At 48.7% G+C, this 23186-nt stretch overlaps 1 protein-coding gene across 1 annotated transcript in view; it reads right to left on the reverse strand.

Annotated features, from left to right (window-relative positions):
• Positions 1 to 23186, reverse strand: part of SLC25A22 (solute carrier family 25 member 22) — a 47745-nt gene that overhangs the window by 18056 nt on the left and 6503 nt on the right. The window contains exons 3-5 of the mRNA XM_005419576.2: positions 9627 to 9733; positions 5413 to 5538; positions 2162 to 2217 (exon numbers count right to left, since the gene is read on the reverse strand). Of these exons, the coding sequence (XP_005419633.1) occupies positions 2162 to 2217; positions 5413 to 5538; positions 9627 to 9646 (202 nt within the window). The 5' untranslated portion in view covers positions 9647 to 9733. The remainder of the gene's footprint in view (positions 1 to 2161; positions 2218 to 5412; positions 5539 to 9626; positions 9734 to 23186) is intronic.

Genomic DNA, 23186 nt, shown 5'->3' on the forward strand with positions numbered 1-23186 from the left:
CAGGAATGGCTGTGCCCAAACAAACCCTTTCTGTCCTCTGATAGAGGCCAAAGGATCTGCAGGGACAACTGATGTGCTTGTGACTCCTCCATGGGGAGCAGCAGCTGCTACTTTGGCACATTAAGATATAATCCTCCCAATTTCAGCTTAAAGCCTGCAAATAGGAGCTTGTGAGTCATTCAGCAAATTCTGCTGGGGAACTAGGACAGCTGGAGGGAGCAGGAACCAATCCCACCACCTGATTTCCATCTTTCTCTGTCTGCAAGGCTGAGATATCTCTTTACCTTCTTTCCAGAAAACAACTCACAGTCTTCATGGACCATGGATGTATTTTACCCACCAACCCTCCCTCTGAGAGGGAGGGAAGGGCTGCTCATGTCAGCTTACAGAAGTGAGGCACAGAGACCAGGACTGCTGCTCTTTGGAGTACTCACATTTGCATCATGGCCATGCTGAAGTATCTGTAATTTTCTGGAAGGAGCTGGAGCTATTCAAAAAAGGCCTCTCCAACCCAGCTCCCTATTTAATAGTCAGAAGTAATTTCAAGCAACTATCAGCACCCTGAACAGAGTCAGAGACACGGACCAAGCTGACCAGACTTGGGAAAGGTTGGGAAAAGAAAGAGGTATGCAAAACCCTCTGTACCCTTCTGCTTGGGGATGACAAGTGGCCTGGAGATCCACATCTTCTCTACCACTCTAAGCCTTAAAGGCCTAGCTGTCTCTCCCAAAAGCCCTAATTCTCACAAAAACTCTTGGTCCTACAGTCTCCCCTGTAAGTTTCCCCAAACAGTTTCTTCCTTCTTCCTCCTGCTAAGCAGCCTGCCAGGGTGCATTTACAGCCAAAGTTAACACAAGCTCAAAATCCTGGCTAGGAACACAGCAGCAGCCAGATTCTGGAAAAAATCAAAGGGGAACACGTCGCTGCTAGCATTGAAGATGGAGCTTGCCAGGGTTCCTTGAGGTTATTTGTCTTGTTGCCTGCTCCCAGGAAAGCTGATGCAAAGCAGCCAATCCATCCCTGCCATCCACCACACTCCCCTGAAACGCCCACCAGGAAGTTGGGCAAGAGACTCTGCCTGAACATCCAATGCCTGCTCCTGGGCTGGCCAGCCACAATGCCTGTGTTTCCTTAGGAGCAGGGAAGAAGCAGCAGGAGACACTATACATGCCAAGAGCAAGGCGACAGCATCTTTGGACTTTAACTTGAAAAAACAAAGAGCAAGGACTCAATCATAGCAGCATAACTTTAATCAGGCTTTATCAGGGACTGAGTGCCACCAACAATGCTATCTAAGCACCCAGCTAAAAACTGCATATGCAGGCAGGTGACTATCAGGATACAGAATGAACCAGAGCTCAGGGTCAGTGAAGCCAGCTGGACCATGCTGCAAGCCAAGAAGGTATTCCATGATTTCCTCTGCTACAAGTAAAGTCAGGATTTGGCCTGCTGGCCTCTTCTCCTCAAAATCTTTAAAAACTTACAGGGATTTTGTGTTTAAACTATAAAAGGTATCACGTCAGCTGAGGAACTCGCTGCTGTAACAGACAGCCAGAACCAAGGAGCCAAGAGATTTCAAGCAGGTCACCACAAAACAACCAAACAGGTGAAGCTCCACCCTGAGCCAACCTCTGATTTTCTTACCATCCCAAGGGAGCTTTTTGGGAGAGCAGGTTATTTTATTTTTTTTTAATTGCAGCTTGTCTTAATGCTTGAACAGGGCACTTGGGCATGCTTGAGACAGCAGGCCTGACCATGCCGGTGGAGGGTTTTGACATAAATTCAATCATTAACCACAGACCTTCAAGAGCTGGTTTGCTACTGCCCCTCTGTCAAAAGCTACCATGCCCAAGCTGGGAAGCATAATATACAGTCCTGAAACAAAGTCCAGCAGCTTCACTTAAACTGCTGGTAAAGATGAACTTCACTAAATGGTAAGGTTTAACACCAAAACAGTCATTTGGAGGACTCAAGTCCTCAGTAGTAGGTATCTGAAGAGACACCTGCATGGAGTTTATTTTAGAAACAGCTGCACTGTTCAACCTCCTAGGATATTGCCAAATTATTGCTTTATATGCCAGAGAACAGAGCTTTTCCTCCTACTTACGCACCAGTGCTTCCAACGCAAAAGCTGTGCTGTGCCTGAGTCAGCGGTACTCACCTCGGTACATGCCAAAGTAGCCTTCCGACCGAATCGTTTTAATGAGGCAGTCAGACCTGCAAACAGGACAGAGGGAGATGAACCACAGCACCTCAAAGCTGGGTGAGTGCAGAGAAAAACAAATCTCTTGGAGTGGTTTCCATTTACATTCTGTCAGCGAAACCCTCAGCTGAGATGGGAACCGCATCAGCCCCTGAATGTGCCCTTGTTGAGGCCTGAATCCCATTTCAACCCCTGAGTCCCATTTCAACCCCTGAGTCACAGGGGCTTTGAAACCCCTGGCTCACCCTGCACATGCTGTCTGCTTTCTAGAAACACAAAAGGGAGAAGTGTCACTGCAAGGGCTGTTTATCCAGGGTCCCTTGTGGCAAATGCACGTGAAATGCTCTAACAAGCAGATTCCCATCTACACATTTTTAAATCCAGCTCTGGAAGGGAAATGAGGGGGGCCAAACCCCCCATGCTGATTTGTTTGTCTTACTCTATGAAATTTGACACGAGGCACACAAAGATAAAATGACTTGAACACTCAGTCATCTGTGGCCTCCCACAAAGATTAAAGCATGCACTTTTAACACATCAAGTCCCACAGCAGGCAGCAAGCACTCAGGCTCTTGCCCTGAGGACAGCGTGGCAGGGTATTGTGCTCCAAGGGAAAAACTGTGCTCCAAGGGGAAAACTGTCACCTTCCTTGTTGCAAACACATTTACTACAAATGGGGAAACCCTGCAGAGCACTGGAATGGCTCAAAGGCTTTTGAAGGCACAGACACACACATCCCTAGCAAATCCAAAGTCACAGTTCAGGAAGGCTGCATAGATTCCCTGGCAGAGTTTCCCTCTCTGGACCACAGCTGCATGAAGCTGGAATGCTGCCTTTTTGATCTTTGGGAAGAGACAGGTACTTGTTCTAGCCATAGAGGAAGGGAGAGGTGCACATGCATGTACATGTACATAATTTAAGGAATAAAAGGCTCTTTTAAGCAGTAATAAGAGAAGTGTGGCTGATGAAAACACAAATGCATTTTTAAGAGATTTGGCAACACAAGGAGTAAACTTCTTCTCAGCTCTGCAGTAGCGCTGAGGTGGAAGAGGAGGAAATACAGAGCTTCCTTGAGGGCTTTATGGCCATGGGCAAAGACTGTTCTAGAGTTATTTGTGAAGAGCCCATCCTGCTTTGCTACCAGTCATGGCAATGAGTTTCCCCTCTGCTGGAACTCCTTGAATCCTTTGGCATCTCATCTTTCACACATTCCACCCTAGCCCCTGCAACTTGTACATGCTCATCTCCTTCTGAGCAGCCCCTCCAACTCATCTGCAAGCCCCAGAAATCTCACTGCACCTTCCTCCTATCCCTCCCATCAAGTTCTCACACTGCAGTGCTGGAGGCAACACATTTTCCCTGAGCCAGTGATGCTGCTTTGAACAAGCTGCAGCAGGGAGAGGAGTGAGAAGAGCTGCTCCCCACCATATTCATACAGCCCTGCTGCATCAGGATAGAGCTTGCATGTCACTTAAAGCCCCTCAAGCTGCAGCAGAACAAGATGCAGCCAAGGCCACATCCAGCTTTCTTCTCTCCCTGGAAAAAGGGAGCCAACAGCCAACTAAAATTATACTAAAATGAAATCTCCACAATAACACACCTGGGGCAGCACAGCCCAGAAGCCAAGTTCTCTCCATCCCTCAGAAGTCCTCCAGTGTCTTTGTCTTTTTAAAGTGAAAGGTTCTCCTGATGCCAAAGATCTCTTGAGCCAAGCATAAGTAAGGCATGCTATCTTAAAGTAAGAGAGCCAACATTTTAAAGTAACTTGCTGCCTTTCCTGGGTGTTCAGCAGACACCAGGTAATTGGTGGAATCAGGAGATCTAGTACTGATGGGCACACAGCATTTCCAGGAAAAAAAGCTGCTGTAACAGAGGAAACTTTCTTAGGAAAGCTCAGCCCTTCCTATTCTTAGAAGCAGCCAGTTCAAATATACAGTGTAAATCTTATGTATTCCTTAACAGCTCCTTACCTCACAGCAATTCCTGGCTATGGAGCTGACTTTCACTTGACTGCTGGAGGTTAAAAGCCTCTCTCCTACCAAGCTCCCTTCCAGGCATGAGACATCCTGGCATGCAGCCCCAAGGGGTGCCTACAGGTCATTTAACCTGCCTAAACTCCTCCTGCTGTCAGGTCACGAGGATAAATGATCCTCAGGAGGTGAAGCAATCTACAGCAGGAGCAGGACACAACAAAAGGGGACGCAAGGTAATATGGGCAGTCACATCCTGCCAACAAGCCAGGGCACACTGACAGTGCAGGAGGGAGGAGAGAGCACAGGAACTATCAAGAGAAGCACTAGAGCCTACAGCCTAAGCTCATGTCATCAGCTAGAGCAAGGAGGCACAAAGACTAAAGCCATCAGCAGAGAGAGCACTTCCTTCCTATTCTTCCTCTGCCTCAAATTCTCCTGGGCAGGAAAGAGGAAAAGATGGTGTGGAGGAGCAGGGATCAGGTTACACCAGTTCTAAACAAAGTGGTAGGAGGACAGTCCCTTCTTCCCCTCAATACCACAAATTCTTTTGGAAAACTAAGGCTGGTCTCTGGTTCCCAGGATAAAGCATCTTGTGCTAAGTGTGGTACACATTCTTACAGGAGATATACAGCCCTAAGCACCCAACACAAACTCCAAGTGAATTTGGTGGGCTGGATACACTCATGCCTTCTTTTCCTACAGGTGCAGTACCTGGGGTTTTTTCAGACACTGGATGGCTGGTCTAACTATAGCATGTGTCAGCCTGTGATCCTTCAAAAGGTCCACATGCAATGCTCTAGAGTGGGAATGCTTCCTCTTTTAAAAACTGACACAGCAAAGGAAGGATCTCCAATATCACAGCAATGGAAACAGAACAGAGGCAGAAACTCCCTCAGGCACCTGACCAGCTCAGCAGACTCCTTGTGTTCGGGATCAGGTGATTGGGATTCCTTGTGGTTTGGTTCTGAGCCCTGGCAGTAGTGAACATGCTGCTGCCAAGCAAGGGATGCAAACAGATGTGCCTCTGCAGAGGACTCCCCTGCTCAGCTCAGCAGCCTCAAGAGCTGCTCTATTTGCTTTATCTACTCTAGCACAGCTTGGCCCCAGACTGTCCCCTGGCTTTCCTGAGGACAGCCCAGTTCCTGGAGATGCTGAGCTCATCTGAAAGAGGTAACAAAGTGGAAGGACTCCCCGTGGAAAGCCCCGAGGGATGGTGCCCATGTGGGCAGTACTCACAGGCTGCTGTACATCCGTTGGCCATTCTGCTGGTTCTGCAGGCGAGTTTTTGCCAGGTCAATGGGAAATACACAGGTGACCCCAATCAGCCCAGCTATCCCTCCATTGATCAGCTTGGCAGGTAAACTGTAAGGGGAAGAGACAGAGAGAAACAGATGTCTTAGCACTGGGTAGTATCAGGGAAGGGAAAGAGGAAAGAGCTGAGCTCTTTTTCGTGACCAGAGTTAATGCATCGCTGTGAGACAAGGCTGTTCCCCCCAGCACAAAGGAAGCTCTTCCACAAAGCAAAGCTTGGTTCCTGCTGTGTATATGGAGAGGCATAGAAAGCAGCACATACCATCAGCACAAACGGCTGATGAGTGGAGTGGAGCCAAACACCTAACCCACACATTACTAGGAGCAGGGAAAAATCCTGTGGCCCAGGAACTGGGGATTTCTGTTGTCCCTAGAGGAGAAAAGATTGAGTGCTGGACCATCAGCCATGTGGACAGCCTTCAGTTAGGGCCTGATGGCATCTGAGCCAGCAGGTTTACTGACAAACGCTTTCCTGCACCACAATCAGATCCGCAGCTAATGAGAGGGTCGTGATACATCAGCTGCTACCATCGTGTGGGAATGGGCCCAGCAGAAGCACCCAGCTGGCAACCATGGAGCAGATGGCTGCAGCTACGGGAAACTGCTTCCTGATCCATCTCCCAGGGCCAGGGGAGCACACACAAAGCAGCAGCCCAGCAAAGCCACCGGGCTGGCAGCCTGCAGGGCTGCAGATGTGGAGACATGAGCTCATACCTCTGGGGGAAATCAAACCTGGCTCGCTGCATGCGTTTCCGAAACACGGGGCTTTTTCCACTCCCCTCTGTCCCCACAGAGAATTCCTGCAAGTGGCACTGAGCAAAAGCCACATCAGCTAAACATGGGTTCCCACCAAATTCAATTAAGAAAAATGTCCTGCACTTACATGCTCAATAAACCACTGCACACAGAGACAAAGAAAGCCTGTTTGAGTCAGCTCCCTCCAATAAAGCACAGGATATGGCTCCCTGTACACAGGATGTGTCAGATATTAAGCTGGTGGCTGACAGCACTCCTAGGCTGCAGCTGGGTGAGCCTGCAAGGCCTGTCCTCCCACCAGGGGAACTGGCACACTGCCTTTCATGGTGGTGACTTGCTGTCCTGGATGGGGGACAGACTGCATTACCCTCCAGAGGCAGCAGTGCTGAGGCTGGCCGAGGCATGGGGGGGGAAAGCCCTGCAAACATTTTCCCCCCAACAGCACTCCAGAGCACTCTGCATCAAGGGGCAAATGCAGAAGGGATCAATAAACAGCCATGCTTCAGGGAAAGGCAGGATATGGAGACTCAAGGTTTCAACTTGAAGGGTCCCTGTGGGAAGCAGACAAATGAAGGATGGACGAAATATAAAAGACTTTGTCCACAAGGGCTAAGCATGATCTTGACACCTCAGGACAGACATACTGACATACCCCGACACACTCCTTTCAGCCTCTGCTGCACCCAAAGCTCTTTCCTCCTCAACACCTGCCAATACAACACACACAGCCCCAGAGCTGGCACAGCTGGAAGAAGAGGTGCCAAGGATAGGCAGACAGATCTGAGCTCAGCCTACAGCTCCAAACTAGACAGTGCTGACTGAGATCAAATCAGCACAGTATCTCAGGAAGGCAGGCCCAAATCAATGCACAAGCTCAGTGCAGAGCCAGGCTTTCAGACCTCACCAGCTCCAGACTGTTGCCTCAAGGATCTTTGTGCCACAGTCTGAGAATGGAATAGATTTGCCTGCAAACTCCTACACTGAACTTGTTCTCAGGACATGGGAAAACTTCAAACAGTAAGCTTCACATCATTGTGTTCTCCTTATCCAACCCACAGTCACACTGGAGGAGGAGGTTAGAGACCAGATAGAAGTGTCCCAGGATGAAGACACCATGGACAAGGAAGGTGTCTGAAGACAGGATCACCTCAGCCTCCCCAAATTCAGCTCTGAAGTCACTGTCGGCAAGTCACAGACTGTGAGGCACAACCAGTGCCCCCTTCCAGCCTCAGCACTGTCATCACTTAAAGAAATGTCCCTAAAACACCTGGGACAGGCAAACACTTGCCTTTCTCAACCTGTTCCAACAGTGAAATCAACCCAGGGTTTATATCAGGTGGGACTGAGACACAGACACAAAGGTCCTGCTTGCTGCTACTGTAAGTGCGAGAGATTCCCCAATTTCAGCCCAGACCCAAGCAGTAAAGGGGAATCATCTGATGCGCCTGGGCAAGCCAAAAATTCGAGGCTGCAGACAGCTTCTCCCTCTGCCTGTGGGGGAAAAACCCTTGCTCAATATTCCCATCACACCTGAATCTAACCATCCAGACTTCCCCATGAACACTGCAGGAGGAAACTAGTAGGGATGGACACGAGGCAGTATCCAGTGAGACACTGAGATTAAGTTCCACATGCACTGCTGCAGAAATGCAGCGCCCTTGATCTCGCCATGCAGCAAACCACTGCCATTGATTTTAGTCTTTTGCTATCAATCTTGTTCTACTAAGGGGTGTCAGAAACAAATCTCCTTGGCTTGGCTGCCTGTGACCACTGCAGACACATGGTCCCATCAACTGGAGAGATGAGCAAAGCAGGAGAGGTGAGGGATTTGAGGCACAAAGAAGAACACAGAACAAAGACCATTGCACCTGAATCAAATGCTTTTTCCCCTGTGACTGAGTCATCCCACTTCACACATCAGTGCTTTCTGCTCTCTCAAGGGATAAGAATCCACTGTGCCTGGTCTCTCTGTCCTATTTAGCTTCTGCACAGCTACTGCCTCTCACTACCTACGTGTGCAGGGCTTAGTGAAACGGGGACAACGCTGGCTAGCATGCAAATGAAGCCATTTGCTCAGTTTAATACAAGAAGGGATACAAAGGCATCCCAGTTCTCCTCTTCTAGTGCTCCTCCTCAGCCCTTTTAACTAGTCCCTGTAGCCAGCAAGCTCCTGCTTACACCCCAAGACCCCACTGGAGGAGCCAGGGCAAATCTTGTAGGACACATCTCCTCTTGTAGGACACATCTCCACTTCCTTCAAAACACCAAGTCAAACAGCCATAGACGTGTGGTCATTTTGCTTTGCTGAGGTTATGGGGAACATAGACCTGCCAGGCTCCATGGAGGTGAATCTCAGCATGCCCTTCAAGGGTGTGTTGGAAGAGTTCCAAGTGTTCTCCAAACTGGGTAGTGGATGATGGCCAAATCTTGGCACACAAACACTCCACAATGCTGTACTTTTATCAGCACAGCTCAGGATTGTTTACATTTGCAGAAGACAGGCGTACAGGAAGATATCCTAATCATGGCAAATGCTAAGAAGGGGCAGCCCTCTTGCCTGCAGCATTCAGGCACTGCCAAGTCCTGTCCCTTTGTCTCCATGTTTCATTCACCCACTCACCCCACCTGTCCTGAGCTTGTAACCTGGAAAAGTAGATGTTAGAAAAGCAACATGAAAAACCCCATAGGAATCCCACAGCATGTAGGAGTCACTTAGCTGGGGCAACTTCACAAGCAGCAGAAAGTTAAACCCACGTGGAGGACTGTGCAGATCCACTTGACACAGCTCTTAGGAAGCAAAGGGTAGAACTGTGTCTTTCCAGGAAATGAATCCCAGTTCATTTCCAGGGAAGACTCAAATCCAGCTTTTACCAGAACCAATACTCTTAAGTTTCCACTGTGCACATAAGTGTCCTTAATCATTGTTGGTACTTCATATTCCTGCTATCACTCAAGCCTTGACTCTGTAGAGTACGGGCACAAGGCTGCACAAGGCTATGTGGACTTTGTCTTTACAAGTACTGCATCCTTGGCTGGTCAAGGACCTGGCTTTGCTCCCTTGATGCCAGCAGCTGAAGTCAGCAGGTCAGGGTGACCTTTGAAAGAAGAAACAAAAAGGAACAGACTCATGCAGCATAGAAAGCAGAAGGTAGAAAGAAAAAGGCAATGAGAAAAAAGAACAGAGGAAAGCAGAGATGTGGCAACATGGCAGAGACACAAAATAAGAGAAGGTTCAAAAAAAGAAGAGAAAGAATCAAAACTGTTAAAGGCTGGAAGAGGTGATCAGGTGATTTCCTCCAACCTCCTGGATCCCAAACAGAAATAAGTTTGAAAGATTTCAAAAGAAAAACCTAAAGCACAATTAAAAAAAAAATTAAAGTTACCTTATCTGTTTATCAGCCATTTAATTCAAACTTGATCTTGTTAAGAAATGAATCTGTTCCTTCCAATCGTTCTTTTTCAGTTACGTCTTTCTCTCTTCAGTTTCTTCCTGGGAAAGGACAGAAAGACACCAAGAACACAAAGTTGAGACACACTCTCCTTAAAGCTCAGGGGCTCCTTGGCAGGCAGGCTGTAGGGTTAGGACAGCTGAGGCACAAGTGACTTAAGAGAGCACCTGATCTCCTCAAAGAGGAGACTGAGCTCCAGAGGGAGCCTTATAAATGTATGTCTGTAAATATAAATATACAAGGACATATGGAGGGAAGAGTTGCCAAGGTCATTGGGTTCTAGCAGCATATGAGGAAGGGCAGCAGCCAGGCAGGGCACAAGCTCTGCCCAGAAGCCAGGACAGCCATGTCTGTCACTTCTCTCCAACTTCAGAGAGTGTTTCACACCATACCATGTGTATCCCCAACCCTCTGCAGGTCCACCCAACCAGCCTAAGAAAGTCAAGCGTCATCACAAGACTCTTTTAGCACTTCCCTTCAACACATACATGCTGTGTCCAAAGGACAGCCTTCAAAACACTCCTCTTCCAGAGGTTACTATCCTTCCCCTATTTCTGAGCTTAAACAGACAGCCCATGTTCAGTCTTGTGCCAACCCTGCTTTTTAAGCAATGTCTCTCCCTCCCCAAGCTACTGATGCCACTTTGCCCTTTGGACTGCTCCTTTCAGCTCTGACAGACTGCAGGAATCAGTTCTAAGACTCTTAATTGTTACTGTTTAATGAGAGCTGTTAGAAGTCACCACACAAAGAAATTTGGACACCAGAGAAATTTTCAGAAGCAGCCACAACTTTCAGCTTTCTGGAGATGCCTTCATCTCCTCACCTGCAGCCTGGGAACCAGATGCCCTGTGCTCTCTGCACGTGTCTCAGCAGTATTCAGCCAACTTCCTCCCTCTTCCCTTTCACTTGCCACCTGGATGCTGAGCCAGAAGCAAAGGAAGTACCTTTGCCCTTTCCCTCTGGAATGAAATTTGCTCCTTTACTGCAGATTTCCTAAGCCACACAGAATCTAACATCCAACCGAGGGGCTTACAGGCCAGCACTTCTGCTCTGGAGATACCTCTGGGTCCCAGTGCATTCCTGAGAATAGAAGGTCCCTGAAAGTGTGATGAGCTAGTGAAGGTGCAAACAGGTATGGGAAAGAGTTCAGATCCCCCTCCTGTTATATCAAGTGCCAAGGATAGGACAGCATGAAACCATTTGTACATTCCCACTCTTGGACAACATGAGACTGAAACTGCCTTGTCTGCAGCCCCACATTCAACTAGAGCTGTGAGAGAGCAGCACAGGGAGCTCCCTAAGGAAAGGCACTCCTCCTCAAAACACTGCACACAAACCTCACCCACTGCACCATGCTGTTATACCTTCTGTGACCCTCTTCAGACAGTTCACCTGATCCCAACTGATCTGTGGCTGCAGACCTTAAAAAGCTCCAGATCAGCTAAGTCTGCACTTTCCAAGGGAAAAGTGCAGGGTATCACTTATACCCTTCATTACATGTGCTTTTATATGCATGTCCACAAGAGCAGCTTGGTTTAGGTTAATCTAATTTTCTATCAAAGTAACCAGAATAAGACAAAAATATAAAAATATAGGAAGACCAGTAGCTGAAAGCCTGGAACCCTGCCATAAACAAGTTGTGAATCGTGAAAACTTGCTTGATAATGTCTACACACTCAATAAACTTGTGTTATCGAGACAGGCCTGACAAAATACATGCACCAAGTGGTCCTAACAGCCTGCTCCAAGCTCTGGCAAAACACCCCCCCTTGTTGCCTCTGCTGCACCCTTCCATGCAGAGGGGCATTCAGGAGGACAGACATCCACCACAAAGGGCAACAGCAAGGAAAGACAGCAAGGCTGCCAATATTCACCACAGCCAGGTAGCCAAAAAAGTGAGAGACCAAGATGGACAGGCAAATACATCACAGGGCTGTTTCTTACCTGCTGACACAAGTAGGGCAATGGAGTCCCTCTGCACCAAGAGAGACTTGGGATAGCTGAGTTTAGTTCTCTCTGGTCGTTTTTTCTTTTGACTTTTGGCTTCAGCTCCCCACCTGCCCAGTAACTACAGAGTCTTCCACAGCTGTCTGATCCAGCTGGAAAAGTGCTGCTGCTTCCCACCAGGGAACAGATGCTCCTGCTGCAACTGCACAGCAAGACAGGGCAAAAACAACCTTCCTGGGTTTAAAACTGGGCAAGGTTACAGGTTTCCTTGGTGCTGGCTGTGCAGCCAGCAAATACCAGGACTAGTATCATCTCCCCTAACAAAAGCCACTCAACTCGCGGACGAGCGACGGGAAGCGAACAATGTGATCATTTTACAGCAGACACCAGCACTTGATAACTGTTTAAACAGCACCTGGCACTGCAGAGGCCTGAATGTCTGTGGCCAGGGGATTTTAATGAATTAAGGGATTTTAATGCAATGAAGTGGAAAGCTTATTTGAGCTCTGTTTGTTTAAACAGAGCTCCAACGAATGATCATTTGCAAAACAAACCCTAAGTCACCCCAAGCTCTATCTGACCACTTTGCTGTAATCTACAGAACTCCCCGAATCCCTTAGAAGAGGTGAATGATGAACCCTCCAGTGGTCTGGTCAGGGAGTTTCTGAGCTGAGCCAGACCCCAGTCACTACCAGGGCAGGAAAAGAGCTGCTACAGTTCTGCAGTCTAAGAGGGGGAAAAACTGGCTGGGAAGAGAATGCCAGGAATTTTATAGGACTTTTAAAAAACAAATCCAGAACAACATTATACATTTATCCTAGAAATGAAAGAGATTAGATAAAGACCGAAGTATATCTTCCCAGGAACACAGTGCTCTCAGGAGCCAAAAACTGCACATAAAAGCAGGCAAGCATCTGCAGCCAAGCAGGGTGTAGCTCCAAGGCTTCCTGTGGGAGAACTGTCAGAGAGCAGGGTTTGCATCTTCCTAGGAAATCTGCCATCAGGACCTGCACTGGGGCAGCAGACAAGCCAGCAGCACCAAAAAGGTGCTATGCCTCAAAGTTTTTGTATGGTTAAACATCAGGACAATGGCACTGCTGGAATTGGGAATCTGCATGGAGCTGAGGAACTGAGAGGAAACTGGTTTAAGAAGTGAAATAAGAGTCACCAGAGAGCCACCTGAAAGCCGAAGAGGCTGAGCAGCCTTCGTGGAAGGGGATCCTAAATTGAACATCCCATAATTAAGAGAGTGAGAACAGCATGAAAGTATTTCCTTTCTAGAGTGCTGTTAACACAGCTAGGCATGGATTAATGCCCCATTACTTGCACATCAGGACATCTCTTTTACATTTATTAAAATGATCAGGCGAATTAGTTTCAGAGCCACACGCACACCGAAGCGGTGCAAATGGCCCGAAGCTCATGCTGACACATAAATGGCCCAGAAGCCTCCTCAGTCCTGCCTTTCCCTTTTCTCACCTCCCAGAAGTCAGCTCCAGACAGTGACAGAACAGCCACACTAGAAGTACCACAATGCAGTCCTGGATGTATCTGGTCCTCACGGCCTAAGCCACCAGCGAAGTGGTGCTATTTTTCTCCCCTGCCTTGCCATACATCTCCCACACAAATCAGACAGTGAGGCTTTCTCCAGGAAGGCCAACCTTTGCATCTGCTCTCCTGATCCCATGGGGCATGGTGCTGAATTTTCAACCTTCAGTTTTTGCCTTATCACCCGAAGGAAAAGTGCTTACTAGAGAATCACAGCCCAGCATGAGGCATGGAGGGGAGACACAAACATGTCTCGTTAATGCATCACTCCAGTAAGCTTGGATTGGAAATACAGGCACCCAACATCTCCACAAGCCAGGACATCACAGGAGAAGAAACAGGTTAAACTTACCCATAAGTCTCTGACCTTGCTGATTGCATTTAGTGCCACCTAGAGATGTGGGCTGCCACCTCTACTCCCAGATGCCACTGCTCTACCCCCAGTCTGAACCTAGTACAGCACCCTTCTTCTCCTGCTCTTCCCCTGCCAGGCTGCCAGAGCCACAGCTGCCATTCTCCCAGGCCAGCTGTGGGCTCCCAGTCCACCAGCTCCCCCACCCTCCCAGAGGCCAGCTCTTCCCTCCTGCCCTCTGCCAGCACTCCCATGTGCAGATCCCCTCCCCAGCAGCCCCAGTGGAGCTGAGCACATCCTCTCAGGCTCAGGCTGCTGCACATGCTGATTTATCTGAGCACACACAGGCTGCCGGTTTGACAGAAAACCTTTAGCAAATGTCAGCTGCTGCGGCGGCCGAAGAAAGCAAATCTGTCTTCTCCCTACACCCAAATGTGTTCCCATCCCTGATTTCATGCCAGCACAAATATTTGTGCCGGGCAGTCAGACAGGAATGAGACAGAACTGGAGGCCAGCACATGCTGGAGCTGTCACTGAAAGCCAACTTCTAAACAACAACCTTGACTTAAGAATAAACAGCAGAATGGGAAGTCAGGAGTCCCTTCCACATATTTCTATTTGTCTTGAGAGCAGACAAACTCAAAGCCCCAGTGAGAGAAGCTGATGTCAAGAAACAGAGCTCAGAAGGTGAGCAGAGGAAACAAAGCTGTGCCAGCATCCATTGTGTCAAGAGGACACTGCTACACAACCATTCACAGTCAGGGATGGCAAGGGGAAGGAATCAGCAACAAGTGCCTGCTGGGAGAGGAGAAACCCTCTGGGATCAGCACACTTTCCTTCACGGCACAAACGCATCTGAAGGTGCAGACACTGCCAAATTTTGTTAATGACAGGAGCAAAGCTGTCATCACAATAAGGTTTAAGGAGTGCAAAATAAAACTGCAAATATTTCCTGAGAGAAGCTGCTTTCTAGATGCACGATAGGCACAAAGTGCAAAAGGGAGTTGGCACCAGGTAATGTCACCTGGGGAGAAGCTGCCAATTTGGTTCTTGCCTGCTCTGGACAGTTTGGGACAGAGGGTTTAGAGAAAAGAGGTGGCAGTTTAATCTGCTGCCTGCTTGCCTTTAGGCCCTTGAAAGCAGGGACTGCCATGAATTTCCTTGCAGGACGTGGCAAGGCATTAGTCCTCAAGAAAACAAAGCAGCTCTCAAGCATGCTGGTGAATGCTCTCCACCGTCACAGTGTCACCTCTCCAGCTGCACAGGGGACAGCACGGCCCCTTCACACCATTCTGCCACCAGACAGAAGCCCCGGGGCTGCGCACACAAACTCACCTGCCTCGTGGTCAGCAGCCAGCTGTCCCTGTACCACTCTGGGCTGTGAAAGCACCAAGCCAAAGGCAGCCTTCCCCCTTGCCTCAGGTGATAAAAGGCCAAAGTACCAGCGGGGAGGTGCCATGCCAGCCCCCCGCACCATTGGCTGCTCACACCCTCTAGGGACAGGCTCACTGGCACAGCGCCCACTCAGCTGGCAAGGCACGGGATGCAGAGCCTCAGCAGGCAGGGCACTCCTCCCTGATAGCCCCTGCAATGACTCTCAGCTCCAGCAGTCCCTCCCCATCCTCCACAACTGACCTCTGTCTCGTGCAGCTTCCTCAGGCTGGTCAGGATGGGTTCCCCCCTGCCCCCTCCTATCACCATGAGAACAGTCAGGCTGGCACCCTTGCAAAACTGCAGGCAAACTCTGCCCCCATATCCAGCCTGCACTGTCCCTGCACACTAGGGAGCCTTAACTGCATGCTGAGACCCCACGATAAGAGTACACCTCAAAGCACCTCCTGTGTGCCACAAAGGGACAGGAGAGTCCCCTGGCTGGGGGTGTGTTGCACAGGTGTTTGGCTTTGCAACTGCAGGTGGTGCAGTAGAGATTTACCTGAATGCCCACAGAGGGGAAAAAGAAGAACAGAACTCCTGATTAGCAATGAGGATTCCTGAGCTCGCATTCCAGCTCCATCACTGACTTGCCCTTCACCTACAGAAGGATTTCAAACCACAGTTGGCAGCCTGATGAACACCCCGTGCCTATGACAACATTCCAGCTTAGGAAAAAAACAAGCCTTGAACAAAAACAGTCCAACATCTTAGCAGACACAGTTACCCACCACATCCAAACCAGTGCAGTCACCCATAATGCTGCAACAGAAGAGGATTTACCACAGGGCCATGTTGGAAGTGTCACAGGGACAATCCCTCAAGCCCCTGGGACTACAGCAATATCCTGCATTCTGATACGGCATGCACACTGTTGCAACTATCCTCTCCACCAGGACTGGAGATTCACACAACAGTAGTCAAGATTTGCCTGGTGCCCTCAGTCACCAGGGTCACCTCCTGCAAAGCAAAGGAGTTACCAAAGACATCAAGCAGAGCCTTGACTGCTCCTGGCAACTGCCCCTCTGTCTGCCTGGTCTCAGGCACACTAGGAAAAGCCAGCATAGCTGCTGACTCCAAAGCAAAGATCAAAGTGAGTGGAGCAGCAGGTATCACTGGAAAGCAAGGGGACAAAACAGTAGGGAAACAGGTGGGGAACTTCCTGCCTCCAGGCAGTAAGAGTAGGAGGAACACACCCAGTTTTCCTACTCCCTCCCCTTTGGGCTCTCCATCCTGCTGGAAGCAGAGGTGGGCCTCCCACTCCCAGTACAGCAGCATCACACAACTTTGTCTGCTTTGTTGAGAAATCTTTTGCTGTAAGTAAAGACAAGAAGACAACAAGTACCTGCTGTTACCTCTGTGAGAGCTAAGGCTTGGAGCAAGGCCTCCAAAAGGCACTGTGAGCAGCAAGAGAAGTGCCTTCCCGACTTGGAGAGCTTCTCCAGGCCAAAAAAACCCCAGCAATTTACTTAGATTAGAGCAGAAGCCATTTGCCCTATTGCTTAACAAAAGGAGTCCCATGGAGGCCTCTTCTTGCATCAGCATGATCCCTTTAACACTGAGATGCCAAGCCACCTGCCAAGACAGAAAGACTTGGGAAACAGGCCTGTGCTGGTCTGGAAGAAACATCAGATACACCCTTCAACTCTGCATGTCTTGGGTAGAGACTGCCCTGGATCAAGAGACAGAAAGCTAATGCTCATCTTGAAGCTGGGTATGGTTATGAGTACTGCAGCACACCAAAAGGCCCCAACACCCACCTGGGATCTGTCATTTTAGGGTCTGCTCTGACCTTCAATCAAGGCAAGTCCCTGTCCTAGAGATTTTGCAACTGAGCTGCAAGATGGGATGAGTAAGGACAGCCCTTAGGAGAAGTGATTCACCCAGGGCTCACATGGGAAGTCTTGGTATCAAAGACATTGGAGATGATAAGTTGAAGGAACTGGAGGGAAGGTTTCAGCAGGACAAATGAGCTTGCAGTCATGTTATTGAGAACACACTGCTCCACTGAAGGACAACACATGAAAACACTCTTAAGGCAGAATCTTCCCTCACAGGAGAGAGACAACAGGTCTGAAAGTGCTCACAGGCCCCCTGGCAAGACAGAGGGGAGCAAAGGAAACCCATGGGAGCTGCTGGCACTCTTCCCATCTCAACCTGCCTCCTCTCAAAGTCCTCAAAAAGGCAACTGGGTCAAGTCTCAAAAGACCTGGTTCTTCTGCTCTGCACAAATGCCACATCAAGCATGCTGCCCTGCTGCCCTGTCACTCCTCTAACACTTACAACACAAGTAACAAGCCTCTAAATTTAGGACAACTACTCATGCTCAGAGCAAACTGTCTTGGAGTAGGTGCCAGAGAGCTGAAAACCCTTTCCATGCATCTCATCATAAAATCTTCAGTGATGTGGTCATACGAGGCCAGGGCATGGCCATGGCAAAAATTCAGGCCAAGCACTTACTTGCTTGGAAATAGTTGTGGATTCCAACCTTTGGTCTGTAGAAACCTGCAAGTCCCTCCACCAATTCAAAAGGATCTGTAAGAGGTAGCTGCAGAATAGGTCATCCATATGCAAATACAATTTTTTATATATATATATATATGTATATGTAGGAACTTTTACATAAAATGGTTATTTAAATTAAGATTATAATGGGCTAGGTTATTCTGCAGCTGCAGAGGCAGCAGTAGAAGCACAAGCTAACTGACAGACAGTAAAATAGCCTGCACATGATCATGCTGGTGTACAAGCAAGTGCACCTTGGATGTTACTGCACAAACATTAAGTGGGTGCTTATTGCCAGTAATGCTCCTTTCCAAGTGCCACCTGAGAAATCACATCACATGCTGAACTGATGCAATTCTAAATATTTTTAAATCCACCTTCCTCTGGATCTGCTCTTTACACCAGGTTTTATGAAATTACAGCTTCAGAGACATGCAGCATTAGCTGGAGAGAGAAGACAACTTTGCTGAGCTTTTGGGAGCCTGGTAGATGGGAGAGAGAGCAAGGAGAACAATTAAGAACTTACACACAGCACTCCTTTTCAATAACCTGGGGTGGTCAACAAAGGCAGAGCCAGCTGACAGTGACAGACAGACCAACCCTTAGAACTGGAAGGACATACCATGGAGAAACTTGGTGCAAGTGCCTCTCTTGGGTGCTCTGCCAAGAGGCTGAGTAGAAAAGAGTTCTCCCCTCCCAGTTTAGAAAATAACCACCATGTACAAAGCAGTAATTAAAAACAACCAACCAAGAAGCCCAAGGGGAAGCTAAAGGTTGGATTCTATCTCACTCAGTAGGAATGAGGTAGAGCACTGAGCTGAGCTCCTGGGGCCTGAAAGGGACCATTCATTCCCCACCAGCAATGAAACCAGGGCTATTGGCTCTCAGCTTTCTCTGCTGAAAGAAAGGGGTGCCAGTGACCCTGCTGGGAGGAATAAGCATCTTTTCAGGCCAAACTGCAGCAGTACCTCACCAGAGCAACACTCAACCAATCACAGAGATGTTCCTGTTGGATGCCTTAAAGTGTGTGGTCCTGGGATGGGCTGGTTTACTGTGGCCAAAGCAGAGGCTGCAGAGGGGAAGGACTGACAGCTCAGGGCACTGCTGTGCCCACAGTAGACTCCTGGCAGCCCTGCCCTGGGGCTAGCATGGAGAGTGGCTTGGTGAGCTGCTCTGCCAGCTCCATCAGCACCCCTGCCACTGACTACCGCCTCCTGGATTGCTGGGAATCTTTTCTGCTCTCCTGGATTGCCGGAGATGTTTTGTGCTCTCTCTGTCCCTGTCTGCCAGCTCAGGGGGCCAGCTGCCCTATGGATACTCAGTTTTACTGGTAAAGACTGAGACAAAGAAGGCATTAAGCATCTCAGTCTTTTCCTCAGCCTTTGTTGCTGTTTTCTCTGCATCCAATAAAGGATGGGGATTCTTTTTAGCTTTCTTTCCTGTTCTTAGTGTATTTATGAAAACACTTTTTATTACTTTTCACAGCACTGGCAAGATTGAGCTCTAGCTGAGCTTTTGCCTTTCTTATTTTCTCTCTACGTGACCTAACAATGTCCTTGTACTCTGCCTGAGTCATCTGCCCCTTCTTCCAAATGTTGCAAACCCTTTTTTTACCTGCCTTGGTTCCTGCAAAAGCTCCCTGTTCTACAAGGCTGGTCTTCTCTCCTGCTGGCTCATCTTTTGGCACAGAGGGACATTCTGCATCTTTAAAATTTCCTTCTTAATGTATGTTCAGCCTTCCTGGACCCCCTTTGGTGACCTCTTCTTTACTACATCAATAATTGAAAACTCTGTAATTTCATGGTCACTATGCCCAGCCCAGACTGCCTCCAACCACCACATCTCCCACCAGCCCTTCTCTGCTTGCAAACAGCAGGTCTGGGCTCTCTGACTAGCTGTGTTAGAAGTTATCTTCCATACAGCCCAGCAATCTCCTAGGTTGCCTTCTCTCTGCTGTGTCGAGCTTCCAGCAGACATCCAGCAAATCTCCCACAAGAACAAGGGCTGGCAATCATGAAACAGTTGCTCATAGCATAATTCACCTGTCTCTTCATCCTGGTTGGGTGGCCTGTAACATACTCCCCCCAGAGTGTCTTCCTTCCTTGCTAGCCTTCCCCCTAATTCTCACCCACAGGCACTCAACCTTATCATCACTACCCTTCAGCTCTCAATAGCCAAAACATTCCCCAACAGACAGTCACTGCCTCTCCTTCCTTGACTGTCCCTTCTGAGGAGCATATAGTCATCCACTGCAGCACCCCAGCCATGGCAGTCATCCCACCCAGGTTCCACCATGGCGCCCATGTCACAGCTTTCCTGCTGCCACGCTCTCTCACAGCCTCTTGTGCACCTCCTCACTGGCACAGCATGGGAAACTGAAAAGTCCTTGATTTAGAGTGAGCAGTACTTAGCAGCAACTAAGATATCAGCATGTTATCAACATTGTTCTCGTACTAAATTCAAAACACAGCACTGTACCAGCTACTAGGAAGATTAACTCTATCCCAGACAAAACTACAACACTGGCTAAAAAAACTTTTCTGGAAAAAGCCTCCTGTCTTGGTGTGTACTAAGCATTCCACAGCTTTGAGCCAGCATGAGCCAAGCAGTATCCCTTCCTGCTCCTGAAACAAAGGAAAAAGGAGGAGGGGAGGGAAATCACCATCTCTGGGCAGCATCTGAAGGTACCCCAGGTATTTATCTTCCCCCAGACTTTCTCTGTTTTTTTTCTCCCCCCTGCAATATACCTGTTAGGAACTGCACATGGGCATCACTGCAGATCCTCACCCCACACACCACTCACAGAGCCTTCATTACAACATTGAGTTCTCCTGAGAACGGGCTCTAAGAAAGTAGAAATTAAATTTATCTGCTTCAATCTGCTGCAGCAATACTTGTGTGCATCCCTGGTCACTCCATGGAGATCTCAGACTTGTTTTCCTTCTGTGCCTCCCAGGAGGTCCAGGTTCTCAGCAGAGATGCAAGCCAGAAGAACTCACCATCTCTGCGGGAGCCTAGGGACTGGGTCCCCTGCCAGATGCACCAAGAGGGCACATTATTACAGTACATACACACTTTGGTCCTGTTTCATGGGGGTTTCATCATCCCTTTGACTGTAACAACTTCACCTTCTCAATGATGCTCCTGCACAGGCTCATGATGGCCAAGAACAGTTCAGGCCTTGCAAGCCCAAGCTTACTAGGCAGAAACAGCAAACAGGTAAAATAAAAAGAGGGAGTAGGAGCAGACAGGACACCTGCATCTCACCCTGTTACTTGTAGGAAACTCGACCAAAACAGCACAAGCACATCAACAGCTCTCCAGTACCATTCTTCCTGCTCCTCCGCCCAGCTCACCACAAAGAGCACAACCTGTGATTATTGAAGAAGAGGAAGAAGAGAAGAAATGCAGGAAGTCTCCTGTGCATGCATAGCGGTCTTGGCTGAAAAAGGCCCCCAAAATGCTTAACTCACTAGTTTTAGAATCAGTGCAGGACTTTACTATCCCACATGCAGAACTACTGGAACAGAGATACATATCACCATCCTGGACTCACAGACTGCATCATTCCGGGAGGGTGGAGCACAAACCATAACCTACAGCTTCTGCGAAAAAAAGGAAGAAAAAAACCCCAAAACCAACCAAACAACAAAACCAAAACAAACCCCCCAAACATCTGGTAGCAAACATCCTGGCAGCATTCCATGGGACCTACATAAGTGCTGTGCATGGCAAGACCCCAAACAGTAAAAGGAACCAAGGACCACAGTGCTGCAGCAAATGAAATTAATTGCAACTATCTTTGTCCTTTTACAAGAATCTTGCTCTTTTGCAGTCTCAAATATGAGCAGCACCAGAATACACTAGCCACTTCCTCTGCCTCAAAATCACCAAGGGGAAATAGGATAGACAATGAAGCAAAATTACTATCAGTACCTAGCACATAACCTGATTGGAGCAGAGTTCAAGCGTGGGTTGCTAAAGTTTATTTCTGTAAATTTCCGCCTCCCAGTCTGTGTCACATTTCGCTGATTCATTCTACAGATCCTTTTCTACCGACAGCATAGAGCATAGGAAATATCCAGGGCTGGTTGTTTAGTAAACCTGCACTGAAAGTTCCTCTCCATCTACTGCGCCTGCTGCTAATTCCCTTCACAGCTCTGCTCATTAATAAAAATACAACACAATAAAAGAGAACCGCACACATACACACCTCGCCCAAATTTCCTCCATACTGGCTAGTCCTGAGTCACCACCAGTGATTAACTGTTGCCATGCACTAAGGAGGACACGGTTATTAAATTAATAGGGGCTGCTTAACCTGGCTACAAATATACATGAGTTCTTTGTGCCTTAGTGAGCTAATAAGGCATGTGCTAATTACATTAATTCAAACAAGCCCAGCATGCCCTGAGGGCAAAGGGAGAGAAGGGTGCAGCAAACTCAGGCTTTTTCATAACAGCTGTGAGACAGCAGAGAGTACTTGCCTTGACACAGCTTTTGGAGAAGCACAGGAACGCTGTGGCTGGCACCCTACAGCTCACTCGGCCCAGCTGCTGCCTGGTTCATGTGCAAAATCCCTGCTCATTCACCCAGCCCTTGGTGCAATGACAGACACAGGATCCTCTCTCCGAAGGGCCAGCCAGCTTGTCTGTTCCTATCTCTGTGGCCCAGAACACATGGCAAGCCTTGGGATGACACCGCGCTGCTTTGGGACTGTGAGCCTGGGACACTGCTGGCAGCCCCCTTCCCACATGGCACCAGCAGCCTCCAGCCCTGGAGCAGCACCAAGGGCTGCAGGTCACCCATCATCCAGCCATGTGATGCTCCTCATACAGTCCCATCTCCTCCTCACCCCCAAAGTCAGCCACGACAGCTCAGAGCCTGCAGTGGGACCTTAACCAAGTAAGGCAATCCCAACACATCCCTCAACCTATCTGGCAATAGGCAGGCAGAAGGGACAGTTGCACCTCCCACATCAAAATGGCAACAGAGCCTTCAGAAATCTAACAGGCTGCAGCAGGGAGAAGCAAGGAGAGAGACACACAATCCCAGCAAGGTTCAGATAGGCTCAAAGAGGAGCCTCCCATCTCTCCAGCCCAATGGTAAGCAGATCTCTAACCTCTGCCACACCTGGAGAAGAAGGCTCAGCATCAGCTATGTTCACACTGAGGTGTCTGCTAGGAACTGTCACCACTTCCTGGCATGCAAGGGAAGAAAAGGAAAGGAAGACGAAGTTGATCATATTTTTTGGCACCTCCAAGGACACATGCTCACCAAGCACTTTCTGAAGGATGTACTTTTCCTGTAAGCACTAGGGGACTGTGCTGGAGCAAAGCAAAGTTGTTGGGTTTTTCTTCTGACTCTCTTATCACTTCTTCCTATGCATGCCCTTCTTCCTTGCATCTAGCAGCACATCTTAGGGCCATCCCTAACAGATGTAAAAAGCCACCACCTTTCTCTGGCTGCTATGCTATGTGAATTTTAAGCATTATAAAGACATGATGGTGTCTCTCTGCAACAAAGAGAGAATCTACAACCAGGCACCAGGTGAGAGCCAGTGCTGTGGAAGGGTAGCACAACACCATTTTTTCTGCACAAAGAGGAACTGGTACAGGCTTGATGCAGTCCTGATGGTGTGTTGGCGGAGAAGGTGCAAAGATTTTCATGAAGGGAACAGCACCAGGGATTTTTAGCCCCTGGAAAATGCC

The sequence above is a fragment of the Geospiza fortis genome, unplaced genomic scaffold (genome assembly GCF_000277835.1).
Source record: "Geospiza fortis unplaced genomic scaffold, GeoFor_1.0 scaffold66, whole genome shotgun sequence".
In the NCBI taxonomy this organism is placed as follows: Eukaryota; Metazoa; Chordata; class Aves; order Passeriformes; family Thraupidae; genus Geospiza; species Geospiza fortis.